This window comes from Ostrea edulis, chromosome 6, assembly GCF_947568905.1.
Source record: "Ostrea edulis chromosome 6, xbOstEdul1.1, whole genome shotgun sequence".
Taxonomy (NCBI): Eukaryota; Metazoa; Mollusca; class Bivalvia; order Ostreida; family Ostreidae; genus Ostrea; species Ostrea edulis.
In genome coordinates this window covers 84464575-84491430 of record NC_079169.1, presented here as the reverse complement: position 1 = coordinate 84491430, position 26856 = coordinate 84464575, and the positions used below count along the sequence as shown (strand labels likewise).

Below are 26856 nucleotides of genomic sequence, written 5' to 3'. Positions count from 1 at the left end.
GGTCACATGGTCAAAGGTCAAACTGAACATAGTAATATACTGTCCACTCAATATCTTGATAACTCTTGCTTGACGGACATCAAACTTAGTACACTGGTACATCTTCAGGAGAAGATGACCCATATTGATTTTGAGGTCAAAAGTCAATTGTTGAACTGGACATAGTAATGTATTGTCTCCTATATTTTAAGAATTATTTGCTTGATTGACACCAAACTTGGTACACTGGTACAGCATAAGGAGTAGATGACCCCTATTGATATTTAGGTCACATGGTCAATTCACTCTTGACATAGGAAGATATTGTCTGCTCAATATTTTGAATTGATGATACTACTATCAATTAAATGATGTGTGTGTATAACCCTTTTCAATTTTGCACCATGGGGGGCATATGTGTTTTACAAACATCTCTTGTTAATATTTCATGTACTGCTGTACTGTAGAATATACACTTCTGCATTCACATTGATTGCCCTGTAGATAATGTGAAAATATTCAATGTGCTTGCATTAAATATTTCCCATCATCTTATATGCCCTGTGGGGGGTATTAGTCCCATTAGGACAGTTCTAGTTACCTCGAGTCTCCATACTTCACACACAGATTCCACATGGGATGAGGATGATCCCTATCTATTTGGGGATCAAAAGGTCACGTGATTGGACACTGATAAAAGAAACCCTTTCCAGCGATTTCCTCTTTTCATTTGGAGTCCCCAAACTTGACACATGGAATCACCTTGGCATGAAGAATATCCCTATCTAGTTCGGTGTCGAAAGGTGAAAAATCTAGCACGCTGGACACCAATATAGGGAAATAATTCTTGGGATTTGAAATAGATTCCTTTTAAATCAAAGTTTAAGCGTTTTAAAACACTTGACTTGCCTAGCACAAGGACAATCCCTAACCATTTTTGGAAAGGTCAAAGGTAAAGCAAAGAACTCCATAGGATAACGGTTTCTAGGACACAAGTATTTTCCCTTTGAGACATAGTACTTCAAACACAATTAAGCCTTGCCATAGAAGGATTGTCCCTCTTGATTTTACATTGTTTCAAATACCTATACCCAGTTTGGGGTTCACAGGGAGCATAAGGACAGCACTAGTTCACACCAATCTCAACCTACACTTTAAAAAATATTTGTTCCATCACTGTAATGTTTGCAAAGGTGATAAACTTTTTTTTCACAGTAATGATCTGTAGATGACAGGAATGGAACAAAATTCACAAGTAATAAATTATTCAACTTTGCTTAATATTTTATTTTATGATGATATAATTCAATATGTCAACACAGGAAAAGAATGCATTGCCTTTGTTGTAACAATATGGACAGACAAGGTACCTGTACGAGGAAATCTGTACAGCTCCTATATAAAAATATCAGTAAGTGTGGCTTAATCAACTCATTACACACACAAAACATACTGAGGATTAAGTTCTTCAACACAATTATACAGATAACAAAGTATTTGAGGGTTTTGATATTGTTATGTACAATAGCAGGAGAGAGAGAGAGACCAAAGCCAGTGCAGGCAACACCAATGTTTATCCCTCAACCATCAAGGTGGTACACCGTGAAAAAAAGACTGGATAGTGTTTACACAGAATAATACTTATGCTTTCTTAACGTATGAGTTACCCATTCTTTCTACACAATTTCCATATGAAGAACTTTCTCCTTACATGTGCTCAAAATATTGTGTCATCTTTTATTTAGATATTGCAAATTTACTGTTGTCAATGAAAGTGTGACTTCTCATCCACTTTACAAACACGACTGTCATATACTCAAAGACGGTACAGAATTCTAAGTTCAGACAAAGTTTCAAACAAAAAATGTCCATATGCTAGTGTGAATGCAAAATGAGAGTCCACACCCCTCTGGTGCAATTTTGATTGCAAAATCTTAACCCCCCCCCCCCCCCCCCAGTGTCCGCTGGAAACCCTACTACCCCCCCCCCCCCCCCCCTTTATCCCCAATATTTTTAATACCTGGGAGATGAAGCACTCTACCCTTATAAAAATTATCAGGGGTGGAAATCCCCCCAATGCTCAAAAAAAATAAAAAAAATATTTTTGCGCATGAAATATATGCATCTTACACTACCTATTACCTCATGCTTACTAATGTCAGTGCTGGGGGTTTGATTTCCCCCAACATATTACACTGGCATATACATGTAGTATGGGAGTAAACAAACTACCTTCAATTAATTCTAAATGCATTTAAATGTCTATGTGTTTTTGTAAAAAATTGTCATTGTTAAAAAATCAAAGAAAATATGTTCCTTTATGGCACTTATTTCAATTTCAAATAAAACCTTCCTACATGCATTATACTTATTTATCTTAACCATTTATCTACATTTGTGCATCTCAGCCAGTGGAAACAATTATATATTAAACATGTACAATGCATTTCAGATTGTTTACAATGGTTCTAAAGATCCCCCCCCCTCCCCCCCCCCGGACAAGATAACAATTCTTACCTAACTGACCAAGAATGTCTGGAAGTATCCATTATGGATCGTACATGTTAATATGTTTCACAAATACATGTATATGCTAATGGAAAACTGCAGGCCGTCTATGAATTTGCATGCCATCTATGAATACCTAGCGCATCTATAACCCCGCCTCTAACATTAACATACATATGTACTATAAACCAACTTTTATTCATGACAACTCTATTTTCCGATTTACCACTGATGAACTATTTTCCGATTTACCACTGATGAACTGACAACCAATATTTGCGACCAAGATTATCTTAAACATATACAAGAGATATTAAAGGACTGATTTACAATGAAAAATATTCAAGATGATGAGACTCTCGTGAACCTCACGAAAATTTCTCGCTTAAAAATAAAAGTTGATTTGCAGTACGCATTTTGAAGCCCAAAATTCAACACAATCTGGAACTTTTTAAGCACCACATACATATACAACAGCTTTTCTGTATTAAACAACATAACATACAAAATGAACAGCCAGATGTTCTCTCAGTGGATGCGAGAATGTATTGCAAACTCTCATTTCAGAGTATAATAAATGGTCAACAACTTTTAGATGAATCAAGTTTGAAATCTAAAACAAAATGGTAAACAAAACTATCGAATAAATGTAAAACAATGTTTGAAATGTGATTTTGACATCTTTTGTAAATACATACATTAAAAAATATGCAACTTTGAATGATCAAAACACATTTAATCTCAAACTGCAAACAATAATAAATTAGTTCTGAATATCATCACAGTCTGATATCACTAAAATTTTCATGAAACTTTCTGATATATGTAGGTATGTAAATGTGGGGAAATATCAAAGACCATTCAGTGATAGATTTTCTTTTTACGTTTTTTTTTTAGTACATATCTAATCTGACCTATGCGTACATCTTGACTGTAAAAGCAGCGTAATTTTTTAACCTAGAACAAACTGACATACAATTCATAAACTTTGGTCCATTAATTACGTCATTCCAATCCAGAAGCCTGAAGCACTTAAGATGGAATTTCATAATAACTATAAATAATCGGGTTTAGAGAGGAATTTTCTCTTCAGGTAAGGATGTGGGTTGATCACCATTGGCAGCCGTGGTTCCCTCGGTCTCCTGCTGAAGAGCGCTCTCAAAGTTGTCTTCTGATTTGCTTCCAGTAACTTTAGCCTGCAGAAATAGTAAGTATCTTTAAAGTATTTACATATATTAGAATGTGCAATTCAGATTCTAATCGCAGTAGTATTATTGTAGAGAATTTGATGATTAGATCTGATGCCAGTTTTTAACAGAAAGCAAAAATCGCTTTGTATTTACTATACTCTTCATTTAGTGCTGCAGTATAACTTGTGTGGATGGGGTTTCAGCTATCCTGTCCTATAACTTCTTTTTCAAGAAACGGTACATAATACATCCACCACACCCTTATAATACCAGGTTGTTTTTCATGAGTTTATTATTCTGTGACACTGATTAGCAACAGGGCAAAGATGCCATGAGTTGTAGAGCTTCACTTTACTTTATGTAAGATAGAATTAGCCATCATCAAACTGTGACATACTTTTTTATAATGTATGAGCTTAAAACTGTGACAGAAGGTAGATAAACAAACCAAAAGCTCTGTGTGAAAAAATATTTCCCCAAAATTGAAATATAAGAAATCAGAAAATTGTTGGGAATCAAAATCCATGCAATATTTTTTTTACAAAAACCTTAGCTTGAAAACTGTTAGAGGCACGAGATGGACAAAACATGTACCCACTTTATAATATTTCCTCAAAACAACCTGTTATTTTCCCAAAAATTTTAAAAAATCAAAATTCTTGCCACATGCACATCTTCAAATACACTGTAAAATAAGACAGCCTTAGCTTTAAACCTGTGAGAGAAGTTAGATAGACAAATCATGTACTCTCTGTGTAATGTTTCTTAAAAACCGATCAAGTCCAACAACCTGTAATTCTCTGAAAAAATGAAGAAAATCAAAATCATGTACCCTGCATATAATATTGAATTTCAAATAAAGTGGCAGAATTCCTGCAAAAGTGGTAAAAATGGATCAGCATTGCAACATGATCTAGAGTGACCCACGGAGAAACCACACAGCGAGATCCAGTTTGATGTGGCAGAAATAGAAAATTCCGACTGGATGGACAGACAGACATTGCTATACCATAATATGCCCCGTCTAAAGACAAGTGTATAAAATATTAGAAAAATTTTCACAACAGTTTAAATTCATATTTAGCGAAGTTGACTCAAAATATATTTTTTAAATCAATAAACAGAAATGTATGACATGCCTTTTGGAAATTGAGTTAAAAAAAAATGAAAATAAAATCTAGTGCCAGAAAAAACATCTATATATCTCAGTGATAAACAATATGTCTGAAACTGCATGCAATGATTACAACACTATACTGTATACATATATATAAAATAAATATCAAGATTTCTTTTTTGGATTTCCCCCCCATAAATCATGTCCAGTGAAATGACAGGTGTCCATCCATTTTCTGCTTTTTTTTTTTTTGCTTTTTTTTTTCAAACATAATTTTTATTATTTCAGAAAATCACTAAACAGGTTGCAACTAAATTTACTAGTTTATGTGCTAAAAAATAAACTTTAACTAAAGATTCTGGAAAAAAAAGTGTGGCCATTTGCTACATTTACATTCTGTAGAGGAGAATACAACACATATCATAATTAACTCACAAATTTAAGTCTCTCCTTAAAATTCTCTATAGATCTGGATGTCTAAGAAGATATTTTAACCATTAATTTGTTTACTTTGGTAAAGTGGGAAAATATAAAATAATATCAGGTGCACACAAACCTGTCAGTAACATTTTTTATCATGTAAAATTGATGATTGTCCCTCAAAAATGAAAAAATCCATAATAATGATAAAAACTTAGTATTTCAAGTTCACATTTTCCTTTAATGCATATTTTCATAGATCTTATAAGTAAGTATCAAATTATCTTAAACTGTACCTTTCCATTAGGATGTTATTTGTATATGGATGTTCAGCAGTGTAATCTAATTAAAATCAGACTTCTTAGATCCATGCCGTATACTCTGCATAACTTACAGTGCGGGTCTAAGAAGTCTGATTTTAATTATACTGTACACTAGTGTGTACATTGACCCAAGAATTCAGTTTGATGCGTGTACATACCTTCACATTTGCATAAGCACCTCCCACTTTTTCTTCCACTGATTTAAAAGCACCAGAATTCCTGCAAAAAAAAAGAGGTTCTGTGAGCAATGCTCGCTAAGAATACCCCCCCCCCCCCCCCACCCGTTTACCCCAATCACCCAAAGGGTGTTGTTAATAGGTATAAATTACTTCTTTCCTGAGTGTAAAAAAGAAAGGGCAAGACAAAACCTTGGGTAGTTCCTTCTCAGGAGTGCACTTGACCTTTGACCCCAAAATCAATAGGGAACATCTTCGTCCCATGGGTAGTCCATATGTATGATATGGTGACTGTAGGTGGAAAGGATAATGCTTTAAAGCCCGGAAACCATTGCATCTACAGGCGGATGGACAATCCAATTTCCAGTATACCCCCCCCCCCTCTTTGTTGCGGGGGTAGGAGGTGGTGTATAAAAAAAACAACCCATCGATAATGACATGAAGTCATATCTATAAGGGGGGTGGGAGTGGGGAGAGAGCTGTGTACCCCGATGTGGCTTGTCCAAAATGAGTCATATACTAGTACAACCTTATCTTCCATTATTTTGATGTTCAAATGACCTTCACGACACTCACTCCAAACTTTTTTCAAAATGATGAAAACGAAAACTAAATTATGTTTTTATAGGTAAACCGAATACAATTTATCGTATGGTATGTGATTTATTCCCATGATTTCTCAATGAAATCCAAAACAGAGGGGAGAAGTTGTATATAAGGGCTGAATAGGGAGGGGTAATATATTTCAACTTTTGAACATCATAAAAAAATTACAAGTTTTTTAGTTTTTAAGGAATTACATACTTGTACTTATTACAACCCAACTAAACCAAAAAAAAAAATATCCACCCATGCATCCATTTTCATATTTATGTCAAGTGCCCTTAAATCAAAGATTTGATACAGCTTCAGGTCATCATCAACTTTTGTATGAAGAACTATCTAAAATCCTTTGTCGTTACAAAATTATAATCTAGACATGGATTTTCAATTCTTCCCCTCAGTGATTTTGACCTTGGGGAAATAACAATAATTCAACATAATGACACACCATCTGGTTATGAGCAACCTTTGTATCTAGTATTGACTTCTGATGTACCTACATTACTTTATGACCTGCACACAGTGGAACAGAACCACATCGTGATGCACTTTTTTGGGAGGGGTGTATTGAATAGCTTGTAAAGCTATTGACACATTGACTCTACTGGTGTAGTTTTCACACGGTGGACACGGCAATATCTGTCCCCACAGTCTCTGGGCATTCATGAAGTCCCACTTACCTGAAATCTCCTAATTTTTTGCTGACAGAAGTGGCCACATTGCGCACGGTCTCATTGGTTTTTTCTGATGCTGTCTTCACCGCTGAAGAAGTCTTCTGGTATCTACAAACACAGAAAGAGTCTTAACAACGTCATTCTATAAAAACAGAAAGAGCCTTAACAACGCCATTCTATATATATTTTTAAAAAAGTCTTCACAATGCCATTCTATAAAAACAGAACTTCTTTTTTTATACAAACTTTTCCATTGTAACACTGTACCCTTAAATCTATGCAAATATTGACTTAACATGAGAAAATATTTCAAAAATATTTTCAACTATTATAATAATTATGACCCATTAATATTAAGAAACATACAATGTCATTTAACACACAATAATATCATAAATACACAAAACCTTAGCACAGAAAATGCATTTCCAATGCAGTGCATAACATGATTAATGTATTAGCAAGAGACAATCATTCCTTACGAGAGCAGTTATAGCAGTCCGCGTGCTCATGATATACATTATCTACTATAGGTATTTATTAGCAGTTATAGCAGTCCGCGTGCTCATGATATACATTATCTACTATAGGTATATATTAGCAGTTATAGCAGTCCGCGTGCTCATAATATACATTATCTACTATAGGTATATATTAGCAGTTATAGCAGTCCGCGTGCTCATGATATACATTATCTACTATAGGTATATATTAGCAGTTATAGCAGTCCGCGTGCTCATAATATACATTATCTACTATAGGTATATATTAGCAGTTATAGCAGTCCGCGTGCTCATAATATACATTATCTACTATAGGTATTTATTAGCAGTTATAGCAGTCCGCGTGCTCATAATATACATTATCTACTATAGGTATTTATTAGCAGTTATAGCAGTCCGCGTGCTCATAATATACATTATCTACTATAGGTATTTATTAGCAGTTATAGCAGTCCGCGTGCTCATAATATACATTATCTACTATAGGTATATATTAGCAGTTATAGCAGTCCGCGTGCTCATAATATACATTATCTACTATAGGTATTTATTAGCAGTTATAGCAGTCCGCGTGCTCATAATATACATTATCTACTATAGGTATTAAAATCACATCATGATGTACAGGGTATTTTTCTGCAGACTAATAAGAAGTTGAAGCAAATCCTTCAGATTGTACTGGTAAATATGGAGTCTCCTGATAGTACATGCTTGAATTCTAAATTATAGGCTTTCAACACAGCTTTTATAAATATACTCTGTAGACATGTATATACAAACAACAGCAATCTATACACAAAGTTTACAAGGGAACTTCACATGTCCAATGGATGTAAAATCAGTGAACTTATTTTATGCATGCCTCAATAATTTGAACATACACACAACAGACAAAAGTACCTCAACAATTAAGCATTTCACCATTAAAATGACAATGTTTCTAAGTATTTATTTGAAACCATTTCTGATCTGATTTATATGAAATTTACACCATTGGTATTAAACTCACATTTCTTTAGTGTCTTAATCATCATATTTTTCATTAATAAACTCACAACTGCTTCAGTTTTATGATGAAATACAATAATATGTAAACAACTTTAGTAGCAAACATAAAATGACCAAACAAAAAAAAAAAAAAAAAAAGAAGCAAGAAGGCAACATGAAAAATTATTGGTTGCTATCAAATCATATCGCCCTCTTCCAGTGGTATTAGGTAAAGAGTTATTTTAAAATTATGAGAAGCTATGAGTTTATTGGTACATGTATAAATTTTATAAAATTCGGATAAAAAATGATCAATAAAGATGCTGCAATTCAAAATGAAATAACAGATACAGGATTTTATACATTCATACTGGATTTTACACTCGTTCATGGATACTTTTGTCTGTTGCCTGCATATTGAATTACGATTAATTAAAGATAATACAAAGCAATATAATTTTTTCACACCTACAAGGTAATTAACATGAATAATTGATAGGCTTCCTTGATTTTTTTAGGGGATGGTGGCCCTCACCATTGATGGCACTAAATATATAATTGCACACAATATGAATTATATAGTTCTCAGTTTTTCATTGCACAAACTATTGGACTTTAAGAGAACATGTATATATATATATATATATAATATATATATATATCATGACTCCATTACAAAAGAAATTACAGAAATCAAAGTTATGAATAGAAAATTTGACTAGTATTCTTGTGATTAATATGTTTGCCACTATAAGCATTCTACATATTCCCTATTTTTGTTTAATACTGTGTTGTGTGAGCTGTTTCAGTAACTGACAACCCATAACCACACACATGTACGACCATGATTAAACCAGTGTCGTCACAGCAGGAAACATTTTGGTAAAGAATATGTTACCCTCTTTAAAATTCAGTAAGTTTCAACAAAATATCGAGAAATTTTGGATTACTAGAATTATAATATAAAACTAAAGAAAATTCACAGCACCAGTGTCACTCTTCTATTAAATACTTGAATATCTTGGTTGTTATAGAGAATTAATATAATCCAAAGCCTCTACAGTATATAAAACTATTAGTGGTTAGAACACAAGCATACTGCAGGAACACATGCCACATCCTGAAATTACTCACGCTGAGGAATGTGTAATCTTGTCATTTATATCATGAAGTTTTTCATTTGTTTTCTGATATCTGAAACAACAAATTTACTCTAAATCTCAGACTCTCATTTCTATTACAGAATCTGATCACTCACTGAATACTTGTTTGTGCATGTATTGATTGGTAGATATTTTGTAAAATTCAAAATGTTACATGCCTTTCCTCCACCCTAAAATCTGTTTACACCTGCAATGCATGTTCTTGTACATCTTCGCTAGCAAAGGGTTTACGATCCACTTTGCTTCAGAGAAAAGCGGAGCGGATCGTAAACCCTTGGCTAGCAAAGATGGTTCTTGTATACCCCAGTTTTCTAAATATGTCTCTATACTGGTACTGTATACAGGGTTATTTTTGCTCCATAACCCCCTACCCCCTTCTTCTGCACTTCACAGTTTTGCCCCATTTTAGATTTGCATACAGTTGTGTTCAAAGGGAGATAACTCTGTCTCATTTACTCTTGCCAAGTCTTAAATTTGCTCACTGAAATCAGCCAAAATAAAACGGGCAAATATTTTCCTGTATACAGTAATTCTAACTGCATAGCACACACTTACACAAAGACTGTTTGAATGTATATGTCAATTTAGGGACGATGAAAATTCATACCGGCCTAATTTACATGTGCACGTAAACACTGTGGATATTAATTAGTGAGAACTTTTAATGAGCTCCTGCATGGGAAGAATTAAAATCTCAATTTAAAATGGAAACAGTCACACTTACACAGTTGTATTAGTTTGTAAATTAGCGATGCTCATCTAAAGGAAGACTTCAATTGTAACAATTTTCCAATACTTCCTTCCTGGTTTAAAAACCTCTACATTTACTTCTTTAATCCATGTAAAAACCAATTTTTCTTGGAATGAAGTTTGGAAATCTTATATATTATGAAAGTTTTGGATATCGACCTTTTCCTGAGATAGTGGCAAAGTGAAAATAATCACATACACCCATAATACTTTGATAATCAAGAGGCTGTATAACAAACATTCGTATCCTACATTTCTGAGCCGATAATATTTTCTCAATTACAACTAGAGTTATCCCTACCCCCACCCCCCAAACTTCAAGCGTTAAAAAGCACATCAAGTCAGCCCATTATCCGCTCAGTCTCTCACAACTGCTGGTCAGCTTTATACCTGTCACCTGTATCTCTCTGGTTTGTGATTTTTGATAATTAAATCTTTCATCTTTCTATTCCATTATAAACAAATGTTACATTTTACATGATTGACCTAGTATAGCATTGTATACTTATCGGACATAGAATCATCCTATCAAATAATTGCTGCAATAAAACTGAATTCAAAATAAAAATCGATGAAATTTTCCTCTCATACAAATCTGAAAGTTATCTCAATTATTCTTCATGAAAAATGTTGATTTCATACTCCACGGAATCATCTTGATGAAATTAAAGATGTATGTAGAATGAGAATGAATGACAAAATACACCACCCAAGAAAACCTCACTACGTTTTAGATAAATGTGAGAACAAAGAAAACAGTCGCATAACCCAGCATGGAATAATAAATGCATTTCACCACCACAGCATTATCAGCAAAATCAGCATAGCTATACATGGAGCACGAAAAGGGATCTTAGCACTCAAATGCACAGGCATGAAAGCAGCTACGATGAAACCAAGTCTGTTGGCATATCATGGATCCAATTGTCCAAACGTCTGCCATCATAGATATACATTTTAAGACATGCAAGTATCCGTCATGCCAATGCAATTTCTTGTGTAAGCTTTTACATGTTTCCGTAAAAAAAGATAATCAGGTATCTTGTTTTGGGTGAAGCCACTTATAATCTTAACCAAATGTAACAATAAAGTCTTCCTTTACATTTTAAACATCGGCTACGTACATTAGTTTGTAATATTGTTAAGTGAGATAACTAATTTTTGTGCATAATTTGCCAAACATCACTTTGATATGCTTAACAAACTTGATTTTAAAATGATTATGCAGTATAAACCACATATTCTTACGCTGTGGAGCCGGTTATTTTGTTTTGGAGATTCGTAAGTTTTTCATTTGTCTTCTGGTACCTAGAGTACAACAAAAATCAGCTGAAAGTCTCAGTTCTTATAAGATATACAAAGAATATATAAAAAAAAAGAGTGTTTAAAAATAATAAAAAAGGAAAGATGTGTACTAGATGAAAAAGAATTAATGTACATGTACTAGTAATTATATGTAAGACATTTATATATTATCGCAATTCACCTTTGAATTAGAACGCTTTGGCCGATATAGTATTGCGTTGTGTGACGACACAATTGAATCTGTTTGTAATACAATTGCGAAATGGTCCATATGTATAAGTCCGCCCAAATTCCCTTATACGGGAGTTGTCAGCATTTGAAAACATGACGGCCAGATGCTAGATGGAAAAAAACTTCAAAGGAAGAAAGAGAAAAAGTTGTATTCTTGTGTTGTTGTCTCATAAATTTAATATAAAAAAATTCCCAACATATTTTCCTACTATACTTGTGTCCAAACATACCTTCAAATATTTATTAAAGCCCCATACGACCCCAAAACTCGATCACAGCTTTTGATGATTTCGTTCGTACACGTAGTAAGCCATGTTAGGTAGCCAGTCAATTCGAATCCCGGTTCATTTCCATATTGACACAATAGCGTCTAGATGTGTACTAATTCCCCACAAATATTTTAGCTAAATTGTTTAAATAATATACCACCCAAGTCCTATTAAATGATAATTATTCAAAATGCTAAACTCACGGCAGTGCGGCTTTCATTAGTCATGTCATTAGTCATGAGTGGCCGCGCCGGCCGATCTCCATCTAATGGGCTTAGGTAGCATTTTCGTTCATCTAGAGCTTATTTTACCTAATTACTAAAACTGGTACAAAAATGTTTTAATTTCTATTAATCATTCGTGTGATAATAAATGAAGAGCGAATACATAACTTACAACCGATTTTATGAATAGATACCAATAGCAAGAGTTCGAATTGACCGGCTACCTAACATGGCTACGTCAGCAAACGAAATCATTTGAAGCTGCGAGTTTTCGGGTGGTGTGTGGCTTTAATGAATATTTGAAGGTATGTTTGGACGCAAGTATATAGTAGGAAAATATGTTAAGATTTTTTTTATATTAAGTTTATGAGACAGCAACGCAAGAATACACCGATTTCAGGCCTCAACCGTCCGCAGCTTTTTGTGACCCGTAAATTGAAGGTTTTTATAAGAGGTGGATCTTTTCAGAGAGCTATGTACAGTTCTCCAGCTACACTGAATCCTCTCGAGAAAGTGGGAGGGTTGTAATCGGCCAATGAAAACTCTTGTTGTATTACATCAAACATGTCATTCAAATTGTTCAATCGTCTCATTCAATTGTGTCGTCACACAATGCAATACTATATCGGGAAAAGCGTTCTGATTCAAAGGTGAATTGCGATAAAGGGGCATTAGCTGTGAAAGTGATGAAAACCATTTTTCTTTCTAAAAATCTCTCAGTGGCATAAGAATATCTATTAATGACTAATAAAACATTTATTTTATACAAAAACAAGAGAAACCTAATAAAACTATGTTAGATAACCGCTTTTAGTGAAAATGATTATATAAGAAATTTTTGTCTTGCAAGACAATAATTATTTAATCAGCAAAATTACATATTCATATGCCTGCTTTGAGGGTAAAAAGTGGTTGAAATGATAATTATTAAATACTGGTGTTATTACTGAAATATATAATATAGAGCAATTTTCATTGAATTCAATTTTTAGTGACAAAATGACAGCTAATGCCCCTTTAAACTAATACACAAAAACCATCTAAAATTAAGTCAAGTAATACATGAAAACCAGCTAAAATTAAGTCAAGTAATACATGAAAACCAGCTAAAATTAAGTCCTCCCAAGAGTGGTAATTGATTGATGTGCAATAATGGAGAACAACATTTTAAATAGTGATGACCATACTATGTAGAGAGTTCATTACAAATATAGTACTAAGTTATTCTATGAATGCTACATACATATAATCCTCATAGACAAGGAACTCATGCTTAAGCTACAACAAATCTTGCTTTCAATGGCAAATTATTCAGAGAATATATTTTTTATTTTATGAAATATAAGGATGAATGTTTATTTCATTTGCTGATAAAACAAACCTTCCCATGTTTCTATTACCTATATATCACCTCCATAATACAAAAAACTGAAGACATTTAATCCTTTGTAAGAGGTAATCATTTTCTGAAGTTTAGGCTTTTGAAAACAAAGAAGGACTTAAGAAGACTGTATGTTGCTTTGCTTTTAAAAAGTGATTCAAATTTTAGAAATAATGCACTTTCCAAACATGGTGACACCCCGTGAAGAATTTTCAAGTGAGTGTGGGTGTGTGGTGGTGTTTATGAGTTAAGCATATGAAATTTAGATATGCATCATATAAATGACATCTTCACTAACTCAGGAAAACAACAATTCATAAATATACATAACAATATTAACCTCATACATTTAAATATACATAAATATACATAACAATATTAACCTCATACATTTAAGACGATAAGAGCTCTACATTGAGAAAATCAGATTGAAGTAGAAAATCAATCATTTTCATATGTTTATTTACACATTTTCATAGCTAAGATATCCCAATTAAAAAACAAGAGGCCCAAGGGCCACATCGCTCACCTGAGTTACCTTGGCCCATACCTGAAGACTTTCCATATATATTTGTATGTAAAACCTTAGTCTGTATTGAGGCCCCAACCTACCCCTGGAGGCCATGATTTTCACAAACTTGAATCTGCACTATGTCAGGAAGCTTTTATGTAAACCTCAGCTCTTCTGGCTCAGTGGTTCTTGAGAAGAAGATTTTTAAAGATTTTTCCTATATATTTGTATGTAAAACTTTGATCCCCTATTGTGGCCCCAACCTACCCCCAGGGGCCATGATTTGAACAAACTTGAATCTGCATCTGCACTATGTCAGGAAGCTTTCATGAAAATTTCAGCTCCTCTGGCCCAGTGGTTCTTGAGAAGATTTTTAAATGACCCCACCCTATTTTTGCATTTTTGTGATTATCTCCCCTTTGAAGGGGGCATGTTCCTTTATTTGAACAAACTTGAAAGCCCTTTACCTAAGGATGCTTTTGGCCAAGTTTGGTTATAATTGGCCCAGTGGTTCTTATGAAGAAGATGAAAATGTGAAAAGTTTACGATGCCACTGCCGCCGACAGACAACGGACAAATTTTGATCAAAAAAGCTCACTTGTTTGAATGAAGTTATCTCTGGATAAACTGACATGATATAAAATACCTCTTGTCTGTGAATACAAGCTAACCCACCTATTCATAATTCTACACATACACTGTTTATAAGACCAGAGTATACTGTTCTGTTTTATATCTTCCCCCACCCCATTTGAAAAAAAAAAACAAGTATGTTTTTTCTTACATACAACATTACCCTATTCATCTACTATATTCCATGTCTTCTTAGGGTACTTATTGGTTGGCATATACATCATTAAAACCTGAAAATTGCTAGTTTTAGTTTGAATTATAATCTACCTCATTGACAAAGAATTTTGTTTTGAAATACATGCCATACTCAGAAAATTTGAACAATTTTAAAACTGTGTGTCTATAATTTTTATTTCTTGTTTGTTTTCTGCCTTGCTGGCTGATAAGTTTTTCAATTCCAACCTGATGTATATAAAAAAAACCCACAGAATATATGACTCTGGCCTAATAAATTACCGATTTAGGATACTAATTGTCTGAAGACTTGACAAGTTGATGTACACTTACAGGGTACTACTTGACTGAACACTTGATATACACTTACGTATCTGACTGCTGGATGGACTTAATTCCTTCAGAAAAGTCATGCTTCAGCTCTTGGAATGGTGTAATGCCAATCTTCCTCTTAAGTTCCGAGGCATACCTCACTTTGGATCCTAACACTTGTCTGAGTGTACTTATCTCCCCTTCCACCTGATAATCAAAGTTATACATCCCATAATCAATCATGTCAAACAAGAGGCCATGAGCCTCGACAGATACCTCAGTATTACACATAAAAATCTCACACATTTAGAGGAAGTGTGAATACTGAGTGCATCTTTCAAACCCAGAGAATAAAACTAGCTTCAGATTCTGTGCTCAATCACTACACATAAGATAGTAATAAGCCACTTTTGTGCTATGTATGAGCTACTAATGTTTGTTTATCACAATGTTTCCACTGGATGAGGAGTGGGAGAGAAGGACAGAAGATGGACAAGTAGACAAACAGACATTGTAATTCCTCTTTACTATCCAAATGTGGTTTGCAGGGGCTAATGCTATGAAAATATATTTATTTGCAATATGTTCAAGAGTAAAGGAGCTCTGTGGCTGAGTGATTAGAGCATCACGCTCAAAATCACACGGCCTCTCACCTCTGTCGGCGCGAGTTTGAATCCCGCTCGCGTCAATAAGTGAGAAAGTTTCCCAGTTTACTTCCGAAGGTCGGTGGTGTCTTCCCAGGTACATTGTATCTGGGTTCTCTCTTCCACCAATAAAAACTGGGCGCCACCATATAACTGAAAAATTGTTGAGTGTGGTGGAAAACATCAAAACAACAATGTTAGAAATTCAGTACTTTTATTTTTCATTGAAGGTGATCCACAACTGCCCACAGGCCCTCCAGACCTCTGGGTACCCTTAATGTTATGTAAAGACATGCTCTAGATTGACTCAACACAATTTCAGTGGCAACATCAATTTTGAAAAACCCAAAATTAGCAAACTCCAAGGTTCATTAACTATTCAACCTTTAATCAGTCAAAACATGTGATGTGTTCTGTCTGCTACATAGGAAACTTAAATTTGAACATAACTTGAGTAAGAAAATTTACTTAAGATTTTTAATTGAGAAAAACAGAAATTTGAGCTTTTGTACATTTTACGTTCCAATGTGATTTTTTTTGTAACTAGGGTACCTAAATAAAATATAGACATTTTCTGAATGGGGGCCAAAAATGCTCCTTATCATATATACATTTAAAAATTTAAATAAAAGGGGAAAGTTATGTCTAAGATTTGACTTTTAAAGATTTTATCAAGACATTGAAGCCAGAAATGTAACAAATAAGACTGAATTAGTAACCAAGTGCTAGTCCTAGCACAGGAACATCTAATGCAGTACCTTTCACAGGAAGACAGTCCCTACTAACTCAGTACATTTCACAAGAACATTTATCAGTGTCTGTTAACTCGAGTAGATTCTACAGGAACGTCTATCAGGCCCATTTAACTCGGATATGACGGAAGATGTAGTTTAAATCTGTACACTTTCTATGTCCAAACTCAGGATCAGATTGTCAATTTCACTGAATCATGTTACTCAATAAAAATAAAAGAATTGTGCACTTTATATGTACAAACATATTTCTGTGTCATTTTACACCAAGGATCATTTACTGCTATTGATCATGTACACCTGCAACCTTAGATGAGAATATACAGGTCAAATGGTTGGGTCAGTGCAATATCCTGAACGGCTGCCATCAGAGTTGAATGGTCTAACTGAGGGGCATTCAAGATCACTTAACATTGAATTCAAATCTTACAAATCCTAGTATGATCAAATGTGTTTCAGTTAAGGCTTGAATGAAAAAGAGTCACCAGTATTTTATACAATACAATTATTGACATTTTCTCGGTCAATACGATGCTTTAGCTACCAGAGAAGTACGATATTCACTGAGCCCCGACATTGTATTTCAAAGGTAGCTAAAGCATCATATTGACCAAGAAAATGTCTGTAACTGTTTTATTACATGATTGAATAATTCAAAACATCAAAACTGGCCACTATAGACAAATAAGACTGAAGCACTTGGTTGTTAACAGATAAGACTGAAGCACTTAGTTGAAAGCGATCAGTGATGTGAGTTTATGTTTATCATGAGTATATAATTCAAAACAATGAAACTGGCTACTAAAATACGTAGAACTTACCAAGCGATACCCGACTGCTCACCTTTAGATCGGGTTCGATATTTCACTTTAATTGATACTCCAGTTCATAATAGAGTTGCCCTTTCTTAACAATTATTAGTGCAAGATAGTCGAAAGTGATTACTATGTAGAGATGCCCGTTTTCATTGAGTGAACAGAAATATTCATTATCAATTCTGAAATTCCCAATCTATTTTTGGTCCTATGTTGGAGAAATCAAATGTTATATTCACCTTGAAGGCACATGCAGACGAAAATAATGTTCTTTTTTAACTTGGTTGTTGGATCTCAGCCAATCGGAAAACACAGAATTATTCAATCATATAATCACAGTGTTTCTTAAAATGCATGAACATTAGGGGAATGTCTGTATGCGGTAATTTTCAGTTTCAAGATTTCATTTCTAATTCAACCACCAAGCCTCCGGGCAAACTCGGGATGAGACGAATATTTTCAAGTACTTTTAAACAAAATACATATAATATGTATGAAAACAAAAAACTTCCAATACACTGGTATAGATTAAAGGACACAACGCATGTTTCTAAACTTTTTCATTTTTTCAGCAAAATTAATTCTTTTTATGCCTAAAACTACCTTAAATGTGTTTTAAATGAAATAGTTTGCGTAGTTTTCGAGTTTGAAAGCGATGAAATTCAAATCTTGCGATATGCATATTTTCTTTCGCTAGTTTACGCGCCATTATGTGTGACATCATATGCGCCCTTGGGTTTGAAAACATCTAATAGCCATTTCATAAACAGATTAGATTTAATCGACAAAAAACCAATTATCACGGTAACGGCTTGTAAATAATAATGCATTAAGATGTTTTGTACCGTGCTCGGGTGTACTATTTGTCGGTAGAAAGGATTTAGACTCAGTATTTTTCAACTTTTCGAAGAAAAAAGACGTGGATAATTTTTTTGATTGAGCAAGAACTGTATCTTAAAAAACACACCCAGTCACCTTTTCAAAACCCGCTTGGACAGAGACCCTGATAAACTGCGAGAAAATGGATATATCGAAGCTATAAGCACTGGTAGGCCTATAGCATACATTCTGTTTTGCTCTTCAATATTCAATACACACCCGGATCAACTGACCTTCACCTTGTAACAACATATATATTGACGATACAATGTAACTTCTACCAACTGGTAGATTTACAAACAAAAAAATTAAAGATACAAAATAATTGAACTTTTAATTGTACAAATAATAGAATATTGTATTTCCTAACTTTAAATTGAATTACAAAATTATTTCCTTAATGAACTCGTAGCATCTTGAGTGCGTCAGTATAACGCCGTGCTCCCACTTCGTACTTCCTAAAGACGTGCAGATCACAATTCAAAAATAGTAATAAGATTGCTTTATCAAAATAAAATAATGTGATTACCACTTTAAATTTGAATATTTTTATTGATTTGTGTGTGTGTTGTCTTTTCTTTCTTTTGTCTAATCCAAATATAAGTAGTGATTGCACTGTTTATTTTAGAAAAACAGCGCCAATTACAGATGTATAAAGGAATAACATCATCAAACAGTTTGTAGACAGCGACCCATATAAACATTATTTACTCACAATATTGCCGATTTCATACACGCTTTACTCGCTATATTTGGGGTTTTACTATCATAAGGATTAAACATTCTTTTTGAAGAATTTATCGATGTGTAAACTCCGGACATTTTACTCACAAACTGAATAAAATTGCGAAGCAACAACGATTTAAATGTTGCCCACGGTAAATAAATTAGGCCCCTAAAAGTTTAGTTTTTAATAATACCTTGTAGTACTTTCACAATCCGAAGGGCGCATGTGACGTCACTGTACCACGTGACTACCTACCTAATTAACTAGACTTTTTGAAATCGGGGCTTAAATTTAAGTCTGTATTGTGGTTAATTATCGCAAAATTTCGGTGAACGAACTATTAGAATGAATTACTATAAGCATAAAGAAGACGAAATGCATGTAATGTTGTATACTTTGAAAACATGAGATGTGTCCTTTAAGGTCAAATTAATGACAGGATTAGTAAAATGGTTAACAAGAAGTAGGAAAATTTCCACAAGTGTCAGGAGATGGCTGACACTGTACTTATGAATGATAAAAGAAATACTTGATTATTGTGTAGTCTATAAATAGACATGGGGATTACCCGGGACAATTCCTCCTTCCACTCCTCAATCTGCCGCTGTCTGTCCTCCTCTGACATTGGTTCCTCTGCAGCTGGGGTAGCATTCTCCTCCTTCTCAAACAAATGTTCATCTACAACAAAAGATTCACTTAAATCACATGTCACAGTGTATGATGTTTCAAGTTGAAAGTGCAGTCACATGATTGCATGCTGTTTGTTGTGCCTGAAATTGGAGAAATATTAGTTGTATACTTATTCTTCACAAATGGAATATCAATAACTCCTCCGAAAAAAAAAAAACAAACCCCATTCCAAGTGTCATTAACTGTTAACTACAACATTCCTGGAATTCATTGAAACCAATATAGTCATGCTGCGTCTACATTATGTGTGAAAACATGGATAACCACACACAAATCTTTACCTATCAACTAAAACAGACATAGTTTTTCATACATACCGGTATGTAAGAATTACTACCTTATTCAGGCAGTTTCCCCTCACAAAAATTCCCAAAATGAAGCTAAAATTTTCCAAGGAGATTAAATGATTTAAACGCTTTATTTCAATTCTATGAAAATAGCATCTTGATAAGGAAAATAGTGGAAAGTGACATGATGTTTACATCATTTAATCATGCATTTTTAGAACTTTGCACAATGTCAGTTTTATGATGTGCATGCCATGTTGCATAATAAATACGAAATATCGCATGAAAAGGTTGCAAAACAAAGCTATAATTACAAAAATAAAGTTATATACATATGTGTAACAGGAAGGGAGAAAATGCAATGGACCAGACTGGGATTTGAACCTAGGACCCTTGAATTTCTCTTATAGGATGCTCTACCAACAGAGCTATCTGCCCACAGGCAATTGAACCCACCAGCTGACCACTACATATGTATATGATATTTCAAATATGGAAGAACGCAACAGAGAAAAACTCCAAATATCCAAAAATGTCAATGATTTTCCCCAAATCAATAGGACATAAGGTAGCTTTTAAAATTGGTGTGAAAAATATGGAGATGTGTTTGACCATTCATTGACAACCTATTGTTCACTCCTGAACACACACCAGCTGTCAAATACAGACAAGTAATGTAGGACACACTTCAGGAGTACATCAGTTAAGAGACTTACTCAAGATAGAATGTTTTATCATTACAATACTAACCTCGGGACTAACCCAGACACAGATAAGAGTACTCTAGCTATATATAGAATTATACCTGCTTCAGTTAAATCAGATGCATCAATATCTGCATCACATTCAGACAAAAATGTCTCTCCAACAATGTCATCCTCTATGTATCCATCAAGGTCGCCATGTGACCCCTCATCGTCAGACTGGGAACCCTCGAGGGTCAACTGCAGAAATTTGTGATAATTTGATGATTCACTGATTTTCAATTTGAAATCTTCATCAGCTTCTCCATTCTCGGTGGCCTGTGGCTCCTTGTCATTTTTGTCTGATTTTGGTTGGCTCTTTTTTGCCATAAATGAGAACATTATCCTCAAGAGATTTATATTCCAGACCCAAAACTGTTCCACATGTACCAACTCAATATGTTCTCAATATCAAGATATCTTCATTCACAACTCAGGAAGAAGGAGGTTGTTTTTTTGAAAGGTTATGTCAAATTCTCCTTTTTTACAATAAGTCTGTAACATTGTAACTGTGTTGATTAAAGTGCAGTCGACTGACATTCACATGATGTTTAAAATGATATATACATGTATATCACTAAATAAATCACACAATCAGAAATGAAAGCTTTCAAACTGATAACCAGTACATTAGCATACATGAAAGTGCAATATTGGATACAAAATTCACAATATGTAGTCAACTAATCTGAGAACTAAAGATACTGATAAATTATAAATTACTGTCTGAAAATGTACATTAATGCCTGGTAGATCTTTCTTAACATCAGAGTATATTTCTCAGAAGTTCACTGTTTCTCTGTCTACAGATCAGTTGATGATATCTCGCTGAGAAGAAAATGCACAAACATGAAGATTTGGAGACAGGACTTCCTATATATCACAGCAGGAGTTAACGATCAATCAGAGTATGTCTAGCTCATTAAGACCACGGATTCCACTCACACCAATCAATATACAAGTTATAATAATGCATGAACCCAGGACCCACTAATCCACAGCAGATTTTCTAAACTAATGGCCTGGACTTCTCTTCATTTGTTCTTTCAGGAAAAACATATGGACGCACCAAATACAACACACCGTACAAGGAGAAATTGGCCTATGAAAACCCCGTCTTCGTAGACTGCTCACCTGGCCACGTGAACCTATCAATGAGTCACCACTAATTGTCAAACCTGCCTTCTGATGACTGTCAGACATTACATAATTCAGAACAGTGAACATTTTATGGATTTGTAATTATTATAAGTTCCACAAGATCATTCTCAATTTCTACCACCTCTCTTTATTTCTTTATACACAGTCATGTAACTGTCTGCTACATGCTATAGGTCAATAGGTCTATATGTATACAAGGATCTAAAGCATGTTACAATATTTTGCCCTTGGGTGTATTGTATTATCTGCTCACTGATAACACAGAACAGATTGATTTCCTAGTACATCACTAGGGGTACTTTACGTTGGTGAATTCGCAGGTAATGGGTACATCACCAGATAAATGAAATATTCATCTAATAAGCAATATTTACCATCAACTTAGATATGTATGTTTACCTTCATATCACTTATAGATATAGACAGAAATACCCCAAACCCCCCTATACATTAAATCAACAATTTTTGACACAATACACATCTAAAGTACATATCATTGCCTTGATTATTTTAACAATTTTGATATAGATCAATGGATACAGCTCCTGAAAAATAGTTGTACACGGGAAATCCTCAATTAGTGGTTTATTGTCTAAAGACTTGAATTGGAACTAATATCATAAATATGAAATCTTCCACTTTGAAACCGTGAACTGATTTTTTTCAGAAGGGAATTGCTAATCAATCTAAGCAATGATAAATGGAAGATCTCAGATTCCTCATTTCTGAGTACAGAAAAACTTGTCTATAGTCTAATGGAGTCAAACTCATTTCTCATCTTTATACACTGGATTTAATCCTACCCTACTAAATGTTTGTTAATTTTTAGTTTTTGGACTATGAGAATTGTTATTAAGCATTAATTAATACCAATTTTCTTTCTTCAATGTATCAAGTGGTATAACACAGAACATTATGATATTAAATGTACAAATAAATTGAATAACACACATGATTACAATGTGAAAATTTGTCTCGATCCACACCTGTTTCATGTCAATAGCACAATGGATGCTAAAAAAATAATCATTATAATCTTACATTTACATTGTATGTGAAAAAGTATTCCTTTTTAAAAAATCCTACAAATTTCAATATTTGCAAGTTTAATAACAAGATAAAATATAGACACAGACTGTAATTGAATAAACAAATAAACAGACTGGATCCAATGTTGTCAGTTTTAAAATGAAGTAACTTCCAAGTGGTGGATACAAGCTCTATAATTAGTTCAATAAGCAGTATAAAACAGAATTTAAGACAAAGTGATTTAGTCACAGGCATGCTGATCAATGTTATATATAATGTCAAATTATGACTTTCATGAAATTTCAAATAATTGGAAGATTTTCTACAGAAAAACATTTTGGAATGTAAACATTTTGTCGTAACTATGGATTTAGTATAATCAGGATTTTAACCTTTACATAAATTTTGATTAGTCATATGGACTGTGTATTCCAATTTAGGTGCCCACATAAACTGCTTGCCACAATTGCTGGTACCGTCAGCAAAAATAATTATTGTCTCGTAGTGATAATATGTGTATTCACTTAAAATAAACATGTATCAATCTTCATATCTGCCAATTTTTCACTGAGAAATAATTTTTCACTTAATGTAATTCTACCTGTTCATTATCTAACAATGCTACCTATCTCAAATTTGACTCAACTGCAAACGTGCAACACTTGTGTAATTTCAACAACATAAAATCACCAGTCCCAATAAACTACATGTATATCATTGAAATAAAATATTTTCAAAGAATGATTTCATTGACTTGAATATATTCACATCAGATTGATAGTTGATTGTATAATTTCCCCAATCCATCTGGTATTTTAGTTTAGTTGATACATGTAAGCACAATGATCACAAACTGCCTAGACCTTTTCGTCGTAATTAACTATGGATAATATTTATTTCTAAATTTATCAATGTCATATAAATACTGCTAATTGTTCTATAAGGTAAACAGTATACAAAATTTGTTATGCATAAAATAAAACGAAATTTCAACTAATTGCAACAACATTTTTCCTTTCATATCCAATTTTTCAGGTCAGCCCCGTTCACATGCGCTGATTTACTCACAGGGTGCAAATTTTGCATATATGCAAAAAATGCATGCAAAAAATGCACCCGTGTGTAAAAGTATATTTGCAAAGCGTTCACATGGTACTTATAACAAATTAGGGTCAAATGGCAATGATTCTCGAAGTTTGATAAAGATGGCGGATTATTTTCGATTGAGAAGGAGGATTTTCCTTTACTGTGTAGGCTTCATGCAGTGACAAATTTGATTGATCAAGATATGTCTACAACACTCTATGCAATATGATGTTTGCAGAAATACGGTGTATTTTATGAGAAAACTGATCTCATACTCGGTGATACTTTTCGGAGCCGAGCCCTCGTGATCCACAGTGACGACTCCTTGAGTGTGACGTTGTATACGGTGTATGCGTTCACATGACGAAAATACACTAGGAGTAAATATACACATATGCAAAAGTAAATTTGCATCTGGTCTGAGTAGGTGCAGATTTACACCTGGGTGTATATTTGCACATATGTATATTTACTTTTGCATATATGCAATTGCGTTCACATGCTCAAATTTACACCCGGGCATAGATTTTGCATATATGCAGAATTTGCATCCTGTGAGTAAATTAGGGCATGTGAATGGGGCTTTAGTGATAAAAAAAAAACCCCAAAAAAAACCCACACATTTCCATTCAAGTGCCTAATTATATGAAGTTCTTTAACATCAAACCTGATTAAATTGTGACAAAATGCATCTACACTATGTAGATTAACTTGACACTGGAATAGTGAGATAGAAATTTTACTGAAGATCAGCATCCTAATGTGCAGTTAGTTAGTTGGCAGAAACAAAGCAATTTTTATTTGGTTATTCTTCTTCTAACATCATATCTTAATAAAAACTAAATATTGTCCAAAGGACAATGCTTTTAACTCACTCTGATTTCCATTCATTCCAAGCTAATTAATTAATTTTCTAATTATTCTAATTACTTTAGAAATATAATTGTCAAAACAGTGTCTTATTATGCTAATTAAAACCATGATTGATGCATTATTATAAACTATAATATTTGGTCAAACAGTCCCAAATCAATGAACTGGTATCATGGCGATTAAGTCATATATGAGGAATGTGCTTTAGAGTGAACTGAGCCTGAATTAATGGACTCAGGTAAACAGGTACAGAAAAACAAACCTGATTACGATTCTAACAAAAATATCAAAGATGTAGGGGTGAAACGATACAGTACCTTCTTGATTCGATTTTCGATACTTTAGTCTCGATTCGATGACTTTCGATTCGATACAATAGCATGTACCAAATTCTTTATAATGCTAAGATTTTCTTATGTTTCGTTGTATTTATTGCTCTCTGCAAATAAATTCTACATAATATAAAAGCGTTTAACATAAAGCAACACTCTTTTCACTTGTCCTAAAGCCTAAATATTGCCATGCCCAGGATTTAAACATTGGGGGTGCATTTTTCAACTCGACTGTGTCCATTTTGATACAGCAAAGTTTACTCGTATGTTGATTGGGCAATTTTCAATTCCATTGGCTAATCAGAAACCGTGTTATCAAGAGCAATGTGTGCTATGATTTTAGAACCGTATCGAACCGAAACAGACCCCGAATAAATCGAATCGAGACCACTACATCGCGATTCGGCCGCATTGCGATGCATCATTTCACCCTACAAAGATGAGGGACACATTATCATAATGGCTGATGTCATTGAAACACATATGGAGAAATAAATATCAGCAGTATATTTCTTGTAAAAATCTTATAAAAGCCTGGCCTTAGCTGCATACTTGTCTGACTGACAATCTGGATTAATTGTGGGTTCAAGTTTAGCTGGGGTTTTAAATTTTATCATGTTACTTTTACTAAAACTGCATTTTTTCACTGAATGAGGTAAATTTGAAAATTTTCAATTTCAAAATATTATTTTTCATGTCCTCCTTAACTTTTCTTTGGTGTGCTTTTCCTCCTTAAAAGTATGTTTGGTAAACTATTCCATCTGTTGAATTTTCCTGGACCCCCCGCCCCCTTCTTCCCCAAAATAAAATAACAGTTCATATGAGATAATGCTGTTTAAGGAACCTTACTGAACAAAACATGTCAAGTGGCTTTAAAGTACAACCAATAGGCCTAGCTAGATATAACAGCATGTCATGTGAAAATGACAATGCACTCACATGTAATCATGCAGATAAACAAAAAGATTCACCGGCATCAAGTACGACACATATGTAAAGAATTCTACTGATTTTGTCATTTAACATAATTTTTTGTCTTATTGAAACCATTAATTTTTTACCAGCTGAGCTGTCACTAAAAATGTAAACAAGAGCCACGTTGACGAGGTCAAGGCGAAATCTTTTACGTCTACTTCGATAACTTATGACGGAGAAAATAAAGCAAAGTTTAACTATTACCTTTGTTAAGATCCATTTGTTTTTCGTCCGTTGGAGAGCCTGCCATTTTCTATTTTATCCCGTGCTAATGAGTAATGTCTAACGTTAGTTTTTCCAATCGATTTGCTAGCTACGGAAGGAAAAAACTGGGAACGAGTAGTCAAATCAAATCGAGAACCAGTAAAATTACGTCATTTGAAAAAAAAATATTTACAATTTACTTTTACAATAATTTGAAGGGAAAAAA

The 26856-nt window shown here is 33.8% G+C and overlaps 1 protein-coding gene across 8 annotated transcripts; it reads right to left on the bottom strand.

The window, feature by feature from the left end:
• Positions 1-1245: 1245 nt before the first annotated feature.
• LOC125683071 (tumor protein D54-like) lies at positions 1246-26772 on the bottom strand. 8 transcript variants are annotated; one of them, XM_056141081.1, is made up of 9 exons: positions 21033-26772; positions 19819-19928; positions 15492-15640; positions 11642-11701; positions 9615-9674; positions 6997-7098; positions 5696-5756; positions 5230-5271; positions 1246-3683 (listed from the first exon to the last, which is right to left on the bottom strand). In XM_056141081.1, the coding sequence occupies exons 1-9, from the start codon at positions 21310-21312 to the stop codon at positions 3558-3560; spliced, it is 990 nt and encodes a 329-aa protein (XP_055997056.1). In that variant the 5' UTR covers positions 21313-26772; the 3' UTR covers positions 1246-3557. The 8 variants fall into 8 exon arrangements, with proteins under 8 accessions (XP_055997056.1, XP_055997058.1, XP_055997057.1 ...); XM_056141083.1 differs by lacking the exon at positions 9615-9674; XM_056141082.1 differs by lacking the exon at positions 11642-11701 and having other exon boundaries at positions 21033-26770.
• Between the last annotated feature and the right edge of the window lie 84 nt (positions 26773-26856).